At 48.0% G+C, this 14,021-nt stretch overlaps 1 protein-coding gene across 2 annotated transcripts in view; it reads right to left on the bottom strand.

Moving 5' to 3' along the window:
* ETV6 (ETS variant transcription factor 6) overlaps window positions 1–12,427 on the bottom strand; it is a 121,472-nt gene extending 109,045 nt beyond the window's left edge. For both annotated transcript variants that reach the window (XM_058022793.1, XM_058022794.1), the window contains exon 1: window positions 12,310–12,427. In XM_058022793.1, coding sequence (XP_057878776.1) covers window positions 12,310–12,342 — 33 coding nt within the window. In that variant the 5' untranslated portion in view covers window positions 12,343–12,427. The remainder of the gene's footprint in view (window positions 1–12,309) is intronic.
* Window positions 12,428–14,021: the final 1,594 nt, after the last annotated feature.

Below are 14,021 nucleotides of genomic sequence, written 5' to 3'. Positions count from 1 at the left end.
TGAAAACAGACTTCCCACTCTCCTAAACTGCCAGGTGCTTCCATCTGATCCTCCCATACAATGAGAAATAACCCTCTGCAATTCAGCTTCTCCCTGCCTCTGCCTCTCATGACTAAAGTAATTGATTTTTATGATTTTTTTATGATTTCCACAGGAGTCTGCAATGGATCTTGCTGCTCATCATCGCAAACTCTTCATCCTCGCTTTTAATTTCTTCCGTTTCAAGCCCACCCTACTTCTTTGGTTCTTGTTTTCCTTCCTACAACTACATCAAATCCCACAGCCTAGAGTAGGTGTACAGGATTACAGATATCAGATCTTTGCTTGGTTCAAACAGCTCCCTCTCTATAATTGTGTGGAGAGCCTCCCCATGCTTCACCTTGCAGCAGTGCCACAGAAAACCTTTAAATTTCTGTGTGTCTGGCTGTGAGGGTGGGTGGGCTGAGAGCAGCACAGCCTGGGAGCTTCATGGAAATCAAGAGAGAAATTCCAGCCCTGAAGTGCAGGACAGCCCACCTGGGCTCTCACCATCAACATGTGGCTACAAAAACATGCAGGTGAGCAGTGTGTTGGAACTTGGAAGACTGTGGTAAGTTTTCTCAGAAATTCCACAGGGACAAATTCTGAGCAAAAATGTCTGGTTTTCAAGTAGATGTATTTATTTCCAGAATCATAGATACCAACTTAACCACTTTTTTTGTTGTTGTTGTTTTTTTCTTTTTTTTTTAGCAAGTAATTTGATTAAAAGTATTTTGATGACCAGTCAGTGCAAAGTGGCTCTGTTTCTCAGGTGTTATGTAGAGAGCAACCCAAAAATAGTACTTTCTCCATCCCCAAAAGTTATCACTCCAGCCAACTCAATTCTACTCTATTAGATCCCTTAATTTATTTTGGGGTTTGCTGGTTTTTTTCTCTTTAGAAGATGGAGATTTAAATATGCATAGACTCACGGTAGTGTTTAAATGTAAATATGCTCTAAGCCTCACTCCAGGCCAGCATTCAATGTCCTCAATAGGCAAATCATGGAAGGGGCTACACCTTCCTCACTGCTGTGCCAACCATCTGCCAACAACCTGGGTCTACCTATGCTCATCTTTTAATAGAGGCTAAGAAAATTACAGAATCTCAGTTGTTACTTGGGAAAAGACTTCTCTTGTTCAACAAAAAGAAGGCTGAAGCCTACAGAGCTGAACAGGTATTTTTCATATGACAAGGTGCTCTGTGGACCAGTGATGGGAAACAGGGAATTATGAAACCCCAGTCTAGACTGAAGGAAAACAGACCTCTCTTTCATCAGTATTTAGGTTCACCCCATAACTCCACTTGTTGAAGTGATGGTGACATCAGCCTTCACCTCCTGGGGACATGCAGCAGGGCCATGAGGTTGTCACCCCAAGCAGGAAGAGCCAGCAGGAGTGATGGAGGAGCAGAGCATCACCTGCCCAGCCAGCAGGGAGGGGGGACCCTGCAGGCAAAGGGCCTGGGGACACCCCTGTGGTGGAGCACCAAGGGACTCCATGATGCCACACTGCTCCCATCTGTGAGACAGGACAGTCCTGCCTCCCTCCCTCATGGGGAGGGACAACACAAACATGGAGCTAACAGAGACTTTTGGGTATCACACCCCTACTACAGGACATGAGCTAAACCTGTTTCTTCTGAGCCTTTTCTTCCCAAGAACACTGCTGCCATAAGGGGTTTGGGTCATTTGGAACCAGCAGCCTGTTCTGCAGCTACCACGGCTCCCCTTCCTGCTTGCAAAGCCAAACCTGGAGGCCAAACTGGAGGAATCTCTCAAATCAGCTGATATCCATTGCTGCAGCACTCTGTGGCTGAAGATGGAGCTCACCACTAAAGCATTCAATGAAAACAGTAGAGAGGGTAACATGCAGAGAAGAGAAAAAGATTCTGACTGGCACTGCATTCAAGGCATTGTGTCTCAACATGTACAATTTTTCCAGGCCACTTCCTTTAAAAACTGAAATTTTAAGGGATTTGGTTTTTGTTTTTTTTTTTTTATTTAATACAAACTAAGAAATGTGAAACTAGAGTGTATTGATATCCAGGTATAACAACAATAGGAGAAAACAATTTTAAAGATAAATCCCAAGCACAATATTTAGTGCCAAAGCACATTCAAATAAGTGGGACCCACTGTTCTACCTCTAGAGCCTGAACCTGTCAAAGAGCAAAGCTTCTGGTAACAGATACGGAGAGAAGATTTTCTTCTTCCAGTTCAGGCAATTAGTTCATTACAATGACTAGATCACCCAAAGCTGGGAAATGCTTTAGGGCTGCAGAAACAGAAAGCTTGTTTCCTTCCTCCAGTCAACAAAAGGTGAGAGGTGACGGTACAAAATCTACTAATACTAAATCAACATGGCAGAAAACAATCAGTACAATTAAAAAAATGAAAATTCATGTGCTTAAGAAAAAAGCTTGTTATTCCATAATATCACTTGAAAATGTACCAGATACTTCCATTTCATCAATTGTAAACCTTTCTTTCTTCTTAAGAACTACTTTTAATGCTCAGATTTTGATGCTGGACACTGCACTTGCAATTACATTTCACTGCAAAGCCAATCATAACAACATGCAAAATTATTACCAAAAAAATCAATCATTCAGCAAATAAAGTAATTTGTTATTTGCCAAAATAAAAACCTAACGAAATCTTTATGAGACTATCCAATTACTTAAATAGATATTTGTGGGCATTGTATAGATTAGCACAGAGGAGAACTAAATTTAGGTTAAAAGTCATTTTTAGCTGCACATCAATACATTTTAATGGCCATCCAACACTGTGAATCACTCTCTCTTTAGGAAAATACCTAAAAACTACACATGCGAAATAATACCAGAATTGATTTTGTACGGCCATTCCTCTGTTTGCCATTTAAAAACAAACAAAAAAAAAATACCCACCAGAAACAAACACAGTCAAAGCATGATGCAAAGTCTGTACAAATGACAGCATTCCTTAGCAAGTGACGCAGCTGAGTGAATGTTTGCAACATTTGGCCAGGCAGTGAAAGCAGCAGCTCTGATGCCCATTGCTACAAGCTCCAGTTGGGACCCCATTTGTCACACACGTGCAAAGGAGTTAATGCCTCAGCAAGACATTTCACAAGGCTGATAATGGTAATTAGGAACCTCTGAAAAGCACGGGTAACCCACATTTGGCTCTTAGATACAATCAATTGTCTCTTCCCCAAAACCAGAAAACTTTTTCAAATCCTGAGCTGTAATTCCAGTTTTGTGCATTCCCTCAAAGTTTTCCCTTCTGGCATCTGAATCTGGATAAGAACAGAAGCAAAGCTAATCTCTTGCTAGTCCAAGCAACCTTGACTTCATGAGTCTCTGAGTCACAGACACCAACTCTTCCTTAGCTCTCTTCTCACTAACAATTAACTAGACTTCTTGAAATCAAGACTGCCCCAGCAGTCTTGACATAGACAAGAGCCTGATGGAGAAATGTATTTAAGACCATCCTTCCAGGGTACAAAATTTTATATGGAAGCATCTGAATTCCTACACAGCATCAGAGCAAGCCTATGATCTTATCCCCAAAAGAAGTCTCTGTTTTGGGAAAGTTTAGCACACAGAAAAAGCTAACTTTCCCCAGGGTAAATAGAGGGAGGTTCCCCCACACACAGGCTGTTAGTATCTTCCTCATGTTCATCCACCCTCTTTTTTTAATCTATTTGCACTTTTAGCCTCCACACAACCCTGCGGCAGTGAGCTCCAAAGCTCTAGAGATGGAAGAAGCACTTGTTTTAATCTCCCTGGCTAGTAAGGTCATTGCCTGCTCTTAACTATGAACTAGCAGGAGTTGCTCTCCTTCCTACACTGCTGTGCAATTTTACAATTTTCTATTAGATCTCCCTCAGTAGTCTCCTTTCCAAGCCAAAAAGTCCTAGGCACTGCAGCCTGTCTTCCTACAGAAGCTTCCCCAGGCAACTCCACTGCACATTTCTGTGTATTTTCCAGTAGTCAGAAAGGCACACTGTAATCAAAACTGATAAACAAAATAGATTCAAACTGCAATATACAGATAATTTCTATTTTACTCTCTGTTGCTTTCCCACTATGTTTTTTGTTTGTTTTTTTTTTGCCTATTTCACCCCAAATGGAAAACTGAGTTCAGCTTTCTCTTTCATTCACTAACCAAACCATTTCCTAAAATATGATCCCAGGTGCCAGACCAGTTCTGGGAGGTCTGTCAGCAAACAGTACTGAACATCTCAAAGAGACCTTGGGGCTTCTATTAAGCAGAAAGTTTTGAAAGTGCCCCACTCAAAACTATCAAGGAAAACCCCCATCCCTGCACTTTCTGCCCACTCCTCCAAGCCAGCAGCCACTGCCTGTCAACACAGTTCACTTGGCTGTGCTAATTGGCTCTGCATACACGATTAATTCACTCTCTTCTCACTTTGAGGTTGTAATTTGTCCCCATTGGGAGGTAATAGAAGCCAGCACATGGTCAGTCATGGATGGCTCTGATGACTCAGCTGCTGTGAGGCAGTTTGCTGGGACAGGATCTCCAGTGTACAGGAGCCCAGTGTTTACTGTACAATGGGTGATACATGCCACAAGCCATGAAACATTTTACATCCCATAACCTTCTCCTGGAAGCTGCTCCCACAGTCTTCCCCAGGTCCTCTTCCAGAGAGCACATTTGCTCAAGTCACGAGACAGTGACACAACCATTCAGCCTGCCAACTGAGAATGGAATTCACAGCCATCAACACTCCTGTTCCTGCAAGTTGGTGCCCTTCCTGGAACCCCTGGCAGCACTGAGTGCATCCTCATCCCTCTGTGAAAGCAGCCCAGCCCTTCATGTCCTCACCTCCAGGGAGATGGTGGGTCTGCCACTCAGGTGTGCACCCAGCATGGCATGGGCATCCAACACCTGCACGTGTCCCCACCAGGCTGCCCAAGCCAGCAGTGGTGCTCTGAACTGCAGGGAGCCGTGCCCATGGAGCTGGAGTGACACTGCTGGGACCATGACAGGAGAAGGGCAGTGGCACAAGTGACAATGGCCCATCAGCACCACCTCCTTGGCTCTGCAGGCTTTAGGTTGCAGCCAGTCCTTTACAGTGGTGCCCACTGGAAACATCCAAGCAGCCTCTCACAGATGTGCCAGGGAAGATCCATCTGCTGAGGAATGTTTTTCTCAGTAGCCTCCAGTGACAAGGGGAACCAAAAGCCTCAGCCCAGAACCTCAAGTTCCTCACACTCTACAAAGCTCAGCTTTGGCCAGGTCGGAAAACGCTTGGGTTTGGCTGTGTTTTAAAGCACAAGGCAAGCAGGAAGATGAGAACAAGCCATTCAAGAGGGAATGTGGTAAAACAACTATCTCCAATTCTAACCCACCAGGAGAAAAAACTGTTAGTTTTGTCATAGAGAGGGGAAATCACGATGTAGACCTTAGAGAAGGTCAGGAAAGGGCTCCCCAGTATTGCTGTATATGCTGGCATCACTGCATTTGACCTCCAAGAGCATCAGCAAAGCTTCATGGGGCTCCACCAATGATGGAAACTACCTAGACGTGAAATCTTTTGTAAGAAAAAATGAGGAACATAAAGGGGAAACACGGTTTGCAGCTACAGAATGCCTTGTTGTGGCCCTACTATCTGGGTAAATCCATCTCTGAATTTTAGTACTGCTATCTCTGGTACTGTTATTAGACATTTTATTTACCTAGTGGAGCTCCAAGTTCATAGATTTCCACAGAATCCCAGACCATGTAGAAAACATTCCTAGTTTCTGTTAAGAGATGTTTTGGAGGATCCCACTGAAGACATCATGAAAAAATCACTTTAGCTACATTCAGTTGAAATTTGAACCACACAAAGAACCTCATTCTCTGCTTCATTTCATCAGGTTTAAGGATAGTCCTTAGTAGTTGCCAATTCGGTTTCTCCAGAATAAACTCCTAAAACGAATAATTTACAATTTCTTCATCAGACCCTACTTGAGCTGGCTAGAAAAATCCCAAAACAAAACCTGCAACAAAAGCAAACACAAGCAAAAAAGAAAAAAAATCCAAGAAATCATTCATTGTCCCTATTCATAATAATATTTAACTTTAGTTTAAAATTAAACATCCAAATTCTGGATTTAATATTGGGCAGCTGTTAATAGTTAAATATGTGAAATCCAGCTGCCACATCCAAAGTACTTTTTTGGAGTTGTGTTAACACATCTCTTGCAGTTACACCCAATGCTACTCTTGGCAATATGCACATCTTGAAAATTATTTACAATGCTATATATTTCTATGTGCATACATTCCACAGAACACCAACACACACTGCAGTGAGAATCTCCTTCACACCCTTTTTCTCTCCAGACTGTCCTAACCAAGACAGTCTTTGCAAACTATACAGGAACAACACGGAAGTGAAGACACTGCATGTGGTTTAACAAGGAATAACCTTTGGAAATTCATTTAGATGAAAAATCATTTATGGCTTTCCTTAACTGCTGTACCCAGAGCTTCATAGCATTACAGCAGATGATACCATCTATCAGTGAAAAGCTTAACCCTTTTCAAAAGCCTTTATTTACCAGTGCTCCAGGACATTCCACAAACAAGTTTAACTTTGGCTGGAGTTTTCTGCATTTATTTTCCTGCCAGCTGTGGCATAAAAAAAAAAAAAAAAAAAAAAAAAAGAAAAGAAGAAAAAAAAAGAAAATAAAAGAAAAAACCAAAAGCAGTCACTATGATCTAGTATGATCTAGGTTTGAGTCCCACATGTTACTAAAGAAGAAGATGAAGTGTGTAGTTCTCTGTGCTTCAACAAAACACTGCCTGAAGACAAGTCAGCAACAAGTATGTCTAAATTTGGCATGGGTTGTAGACCTAAGAAATAACCCACACTAGCAGGAATCAATAGGCACAACTCCTCTGTTAAAGCACAGAAGTTTGGTCTCTGCTCTCTTTGCTCAGGCTGAACATACCTGGGTTTGGTTCGGCTGCTCCACAACTGCCTGGAGGAACATCCCACCATGGCTGCTCCAGGCAGCCTCCTTCCTTTGGGAGGCACAGGGACACACTGCAACTTAAAACTTAATTATTGTGGCAATGCTAGCAGTTCATCATCATCCTGTCCTCACCAGGGAAGGAATTAATACCTGGAACAACTGTGCATGGAGCCTGCTCTGCATCCAGCTCCAGGGAGCCCTGGGAAGGCGGTGGGGATTGCTGTGGCAGCCACATCTGGCTGCCATCCCTCCCTGCCAGGCGCTCCTGCCCTGGGCCAGGAACAGGATTGTGGCAGCAACACGTGCCAGCCTCCTCCAAAGCCACCTTCCATGTAGGCTGTGGGCACAGAAACACCACCCTGCCCACGTGTGGCTGATCCAGACCTCAGGACACACTGAAGCTCCAACTGCTGCTCAGCAGAAATAGGGGGCCCACACCAAAAAGCAACAGCCAAACAACCACCACCAAATCCCTGCCCCCAAAGCACTGTGTGAACTAAAAAGCCAGGTACAAATCAGATCATTGTTCCTGATTTCTGTAGTAAACACTGTGTGTTTCCATGCTGCATCACAAGTACTTAGCCCTGCTAATGCCCTGCATAGGCACATTTATTATTATTTTATGCTTGTTTCACAGATAGGGAAAGCCAAAGACAAGGCAATCACTTTCAGATCAATTTCAGCACTGGCTTTTGAGCTGTTGGTACTCTGGGGATGCTCAGCTGAAGGCAGTGAACTACAAAATACTCCAAAACAAACATATGCAAAAAGAACCCTAAAACAAGTTAGCCAATTTTTGGACTGTAGGTCAAAACTGTATTACTGGCCAAAACCACCAGTCACCTCAGTTGTCTCCCTTTCCTGCAGTAAGCAGGTTATTAGGAGAACTTTTGTCAGAAGAACTCAGAACTCAAGCACTGAAGGACTCAGATAACTTTTCTAAAAGGCAGAAAGATTGCTTCTGTGTCACTGTGGAAGACTTCATGTCCCTCTTATCATCATTTCTATCAGCTCAGCACCGTTTAGCCACCTGCCTCCACAAGGCACTTTGGGATGCACGCTGCAATATGCATATAAATTATCATTAAAGTATACTCTGTTTCACTGGGGCATTTCAGATTCAAGATGCTCTTTTAATGGGTTGCCTCCCAGGAAACTGACTTCACCTGTAATGACACAGTGAATGCTAATGACCACTGTTTAATTGGGGCAGTGCTAGTAAAATTTTGCTTCAGAGGGATTCAATTTACTTGGTGCCAAGGAGTTAAGTGATTAATCAGGTGTTAAATAGTATGTACTTCCAAACACTGCTCTTCTACCATTCAATCCTCCACTACTGGATTTAATGACAGCTTTGTCACTGGCACTAACAGAAGGAGGATCCTCCTCCCTGTACACCAGTAAACACTAAGGAACAGATACTCAGCCTTGGCTGAGGGCAGCAGATTCTGGCCATGAGAACAGTCCCTCAGCACGGGAAGGCTTCAGTGAGAGAGAAAAAGCATCAATAAGGTAGCAGGAGACATAACCCATCATCGAAAAAGTCAGTCAGGGGAAACAAAGATTGAAAACTCAAACACTACACTGATTCCTTGCCCTTCAGCTTTTCTTTCCTCTGCCTTTATTAAACTATTACAAAGTCAATCCTCCAATCCAAATGAGCACTCTGTGAAGCCCTTCAGCTACAGGATCTTGTGCTGAAGGACTCCTGCAGCCACCCCACTGAGCTCAGCACAAGAGAGAGCACCTACATCCACCAAGCTTGCACCTACATAAAATCTGCACTGAAACAGTTGTGAAACCTGATTTCAGTGCGGCTCTGTGCCTCCAGTGCTGCCCACAGAAAGCACTCTCAGCTCAAGCATCAGCCAGGGCACACAAGGGACCCTGGGCTCTGAGAGCTCCTGAAGCAGCTGATCTGTCCCCATATCCCCAGTTTTAGCTCCCACACAACTCCACACTTGTGCCAGCACAATTGTATGGTCACATGGTAAGTCAGACTAAGCAACTGAAAGTGTCATATTTATAAAAAATAAACAAATTAAACTGTGCCCTTTGGGAGCCCTCCACTTGCCTGCTGTATTTTGAATTTTTGTATGACACCACAGTGATATTCTCAAGGTATATTCATTTCAGGCAAAAAATTAAGGGGATCCTGACAATCAGAAAGCTCCAGGTGAGGTTTTGAACAGAACTTATCACCACATGGACCTTAATTAATCACAAAAATCATCATCTGTGCCTAAACTGCTAGTCTGTCTCCCCTTGAGCTTTTGCTCCCGTGTATGTCTTTGCCAAGATGTTTACACTCCCCTGGTGCCTCAGTTCTCCCATCTGTGGGAGGAGAGGTGAGGCCCTAAGGATCACTTGCCAGTACTGTAATGAGTGCCAACACCGTGGCACTATTTACAACAATATCATCAGCTAACTACTGTGGCTCAGGATCAGAGGAGCAGGTTTACTACCAACACGGATATTCCATCTCTGACTGTCTGACTGTCACAACCACACCAGATGCCCCTTCCCAGCTGACCCAGAGGCAAAAGCCTTCAAGCCCTCTCAGACTGGAGCTCACCACAACCCCAAAGCCTCCCAGTCAATGCAGAGCATGCTGACACCCGAAGTTGTAGCAAAAACTGAGGGCTCGACCTTCATCCTCATCTCTCACCCCTGAGATTTTACCTTCTAAACCCCAGGATGAGTTCTGTCCTCAGCTTTAGAGCCTACACACATGCCCAACCTGCCTGCCACAGGCGCACAGTGGGTCTGCCTGCCATGCCAGGCAAGCACACACCCAAGTGCTGGCCGGCTCTGGCTATCAGCAGGGTATTTTTCATCTCCCACAGGAGTCAGCCAGCACACACTTGCTGCAAAGCAAGCACACATCAATACACAATCACACACACATACTGATAACTACTTAACACAATCCAAGATATTACTGCAAGCTTACACTGATTACCAGTAATAAAATATAAACCAAAACTTCACCTCCTCAAAGTTTCCCCAAATCTGGTTACAGCACTTCTCTAACACGATGAGAGCAGCTCGGGCACAAACAAAGCACCAGCCTTCACCTTCTCTGCTGAACCTTTCCGTGCTCATCACCCCAGGTGCTGTGGCATTTACTGCCTGCACCCCTGTCCCGAATTGGAGGAGGAAGGGGAAGAAAGAACACCAACAACAAGCCAAGAAGAGAACAAGAAAACAAGAAAACACACCCACCAGCACCACTGCTCCCCGTTCACAGGCTCCCAGTGAAACTTTGTGGCACCCACGTAGCACAACACTCCCCTACCCTTCTGAGCAAGGCAGCGAAGTTGGGGTACTCTGTGCTGCTTTTTCCCCTGCCTCAGTATCACATTCCATGCCATGAGCCAGACTGGAATACTGAAGAAATTATCAGCTGCATTCACATAATCAGCTACCATTTAAGCAGCTTCTCTTAAATCCAGCTGCTGAATGCAACCACCTTTACAATCTGGTTTAAAAAGTGTCCAAAAAGCAACGATAGTTAGGAAAGCTGAATGGAAAGCTACCTAGAATGGTTAGACTGGTGAAGAAATGCTTTCATTCGAAGTTCACATTTCTGACTGCAAAGTTTTAGCTTTAAAATTTGAAACTGCTAAAACAGCCAGTAACAGAGAAGCCAGTAACAGCAGTTTCTACATGTAGACAAAAGGTACATTAAAAAATAAACTCAGATCATGTTTACAATCAGTCACTTCTTAAAAAAATCAGTTTTCCAGTAACTGTTGAAATGTAATGGAAACGTGGCATTTGTTAATGTCAAAACTGAAGGAAAAGTTGGTATCTCTCCAGTTAGGAAACTGATTTCTTACAGTACAATTCTGTAATATACCTTAGTGACACTGGGTAAGGACCAGTTTTACAGTTCCTGAAATCAACAGCATGGTAGTTGATTTCAGTAAGAGCAGAAGGAAGCCTCCTATTTTCAAAATGACACGTCGAAAACAAGGAAATACAGCTCATATGACACCACTTTTTCATGATATTTGTGTTCTTTGGTCCAGAGAACACGTCCTACCTTTCCATGGGATTCACCAGAAAAAAACAGCAGCTATATCTCATTTTGTATATCTTTAGGAAGCCAATGAGTTAATAGAACACGTTTTGCCTGCATTAGCATTTCACCATAGAGTAACACACATACAATACCCCGTTATCCAGTTTGCCTGTCTGTGTTACGAAAAGTCAAACTAGACTCTAAGCCACGAGACTTCACGGGACACAGGCCTGACTGCATTTAACTCAGCAAGAGAAAACACACCCAGAAGTTTTCAAATTGTGTTCCCACCATCCAGAAGGCAAGACTCCCCCGTACGCACACGGGACAAGCAAACAAAAGAGCATCATGCTGAATAAGTGTTTATTCCAGGCTCTTCCCCTCAGAGAGAGTCTGGAAGTCACCTCTTTCTTCCGGGCAGGGAGAGACAACCACTAAAGACCTCTTTCTTACTCGGGCACAGTTAGTCAGGAGCAGAAGGGAGATTCCTGGCTTGCAACAAGACAAAGCGACTCCTAAATAAAATGCAAAGCCGGGGAGTGAGGGAAGGCGAGAGGAAAGCAGTGGGCTGCTAGATAGGAAGGGTCTGGACAAAAAAGGAAACTCAATTTTGTTTCCATTGTCTCAGCTTCGTGCCGCCTCCACTTAAAACGATAAACTTCCCTGGGTAAGCCCTTCTCCAGCAGGCCAGGGCAGGGGGAAACACATCCCACATCCCTCAGCCCCTGCCGGAGCGGGGCCGGGCGGGCAGCCTGGCTCTCCCCTACCTGCCACCGGCAAGCGGTGCCAGGAATCGCAACCACTAAAATAAACAGCAGTAATACGGATGAGAAGGGGAAAAATATTAAAATTCACTAAAGACAGAGAGAAAGAGACAGAGAGAAAGAAAGACCCACGACCCACTGCAGGCGGAAGCAGGAGCGGCTGCATCTCCCCGACGGCAGGAAACTTTCTACGAAGTTGCTGGCGGGGACGGCGGGCAGCCGAGCCCGCGGGAGGCCGGGCCGGGCTCCGGGGCCCCCTCACAGCTCCGTGCCGGGAGAGCCACGCCGGCCGAGCCGGGCCCGCCGCCGTGTCCCCCCCGGGCAGCGCAGGGCGCTGACAGCCCGCGGCACCGCGGCCGGAGCGCCCGCGAACGGGGGCAAGGACCCCCGCCCGCCCGCGTGAAAAACAGAAGAGGGAAAACCAGTTCTTCCCACCAAAATAACCCTGGGCAAAGCACGGCGGAGCCCGCTGCCCCGAACCGCGCTGACAGGGGCCGGCCGAGCGGAGGGACTGGGCTTTACCTTGATGCAACACGGAGCAGGAGTCTCGGACATCTCTCTGGAGGGACTCGGCGGAGCCCGACGGGGCAGGCGCGGGCGGGCAGACGGGAAGTTCTCGGGCTTTCCCCACTTTCCGCTCTTCTCCCGGCGCGGCGGCGCGGCCCGACCCGGCCCGTCCCCTCAAGGGGAAGTGGCGGCCGGGGGCGGGCGCGGCGGGCCGGGGTGGCGCGGGGGGGTCGGGCCGCGGGGCCGGGGCCGCTCCTCGCTGCTGCCGCCGCCGCTCCCCGCGGGCGCGCGCGCGCGGCCGCCCGGGCCCCCCCACCCCGCGCGCGTGTGCGCCTTGCGCGTGCTCGCGGCTCCGCGCGAGAGGCGATGCGCGCGCGCGCGCGGGAAGAGGGGAAGAGGGCGCGGGAAGGGAAGTGGGGGGCGGGGGGCGCGGCCCCGGTCCCCGCCGGTGTTTTCCTTCCTGGAAAAGAGAGAAACCGAAAGGCGGCAGCGGGGGCCGGGCCGGGCCGGGTGCTGCGCCCCGCCCCGCGCCGCCGCTCATTGATCCGGAGTTTCGGGGCCGAAACTGACGTGGGTTCCCGGCACCCGCACCGCCCCTTAAAGGGGCCGCGCCGACAGCGACCGCCACCGCCGGCCCAGCGCCCCCGGCCCGCGGGCGGAGCGGGCGTGCGGCTGGCTCTGGCCGGGTCCTGGGTGCGCTGCGGGCCGGCCAGGGCTGGGGGAGGCTGGAAAGGCGCGGCAGGGCCGTGTCGCCGTAGCCAAGCCGAGGCCGTTTGACACCGTGCGGGCCCTTTAAGCGGCGAGCGGCGGTCCCGGGGCGGGCAGCGGGACGGGCGGGCCCCGGTGGCACAGCGAGCTTTGTTCCGCTGCCGCTCCGGCAGCCCCGGCCGCGCAGCGCAGCGCGACCGCTGAGGGTACGGGGCGTCCGTGAGGCGCCAACGGCTCGGCCCGGCCCGGCCCGGCCCGGCCTGGCCCTGTCCGGTTCGGTCCCCGTGTTCAGAGCACGGCCTGGCCCGGTCTGGTGCCCGTGCTCAGAGCCCGGCCTGGCCCTGCCTTCGGACCCCAGAGCGGTTTCAGGCATGTGTTTGAATCACCCGCAGCGGGTGGACACAAACCCCTGCCTTGTGTGTGATTCCCGTCCGCGATGGGGTCAGCGCCCGCTTCTGTCTGGCCCCTGCACGGTATAGCCCCAGCCCTCGTGATGGGAGCGAAAAGAGCAGGGGGAAAGTGAAAAACACCTCGGCCATCTCTTGGTCCAAATCTCTCTGTGATTTTACGGGCAGTTTCTGGGGTCCTGGCTGGTTTTTAGATGCACCCACTTTATTGCAAGGCCTGAAGCTGCCTGGGAGCAGGGCACTGCTCTGTCTGTACCTGTAGGACTGCAGGGCAGAGCTGCCTCTGGAGCTGCTGGAAGATGCTGTGGGCTGCCATAGGGGAGGCTCCTGTGAGCGATTTGGTGCTACCAAAAATGGCAAACGAGAGGAAATCCAACCGCGGTGCTCTCAGAGCAAGGCTGAGCTCATGTTTCATGGTGCCTGCCCTAAGCGTGGTGTGCTGGCACCGAATGCAGAGCTGGTTCACCTGCATGGCCAATAGGCCAGACTGCTGTAGGCACCCCTTGGTCCATTTTGCAAACTAGGACCCACTCTTTGCAGCCTCTTACAGCTTCATTTTGGCCTTAAACTAAATGAGGGACAGTACTATCCCCAGCCTAGCAACCAGTGATC

The sequence above is a fragment of the Melospiza georgiana genome, chromosome 4, assembly GCF_028018845.1.
Source record: "Melospiza georgiana isolate bMelGeo1 chromosome 4, bMelGeo1.pri, whole genome shotgun sequence".
Classification (NCBI taxonomy): Eukaryota; Metazoa; Chordata; class Aves; order Passeriformes; family Passerellidae; genus Melospiza; species Melospiza georgiana.
This window is presented reverse-complemented; position numbering and strand designations above follow the sequence as displayed.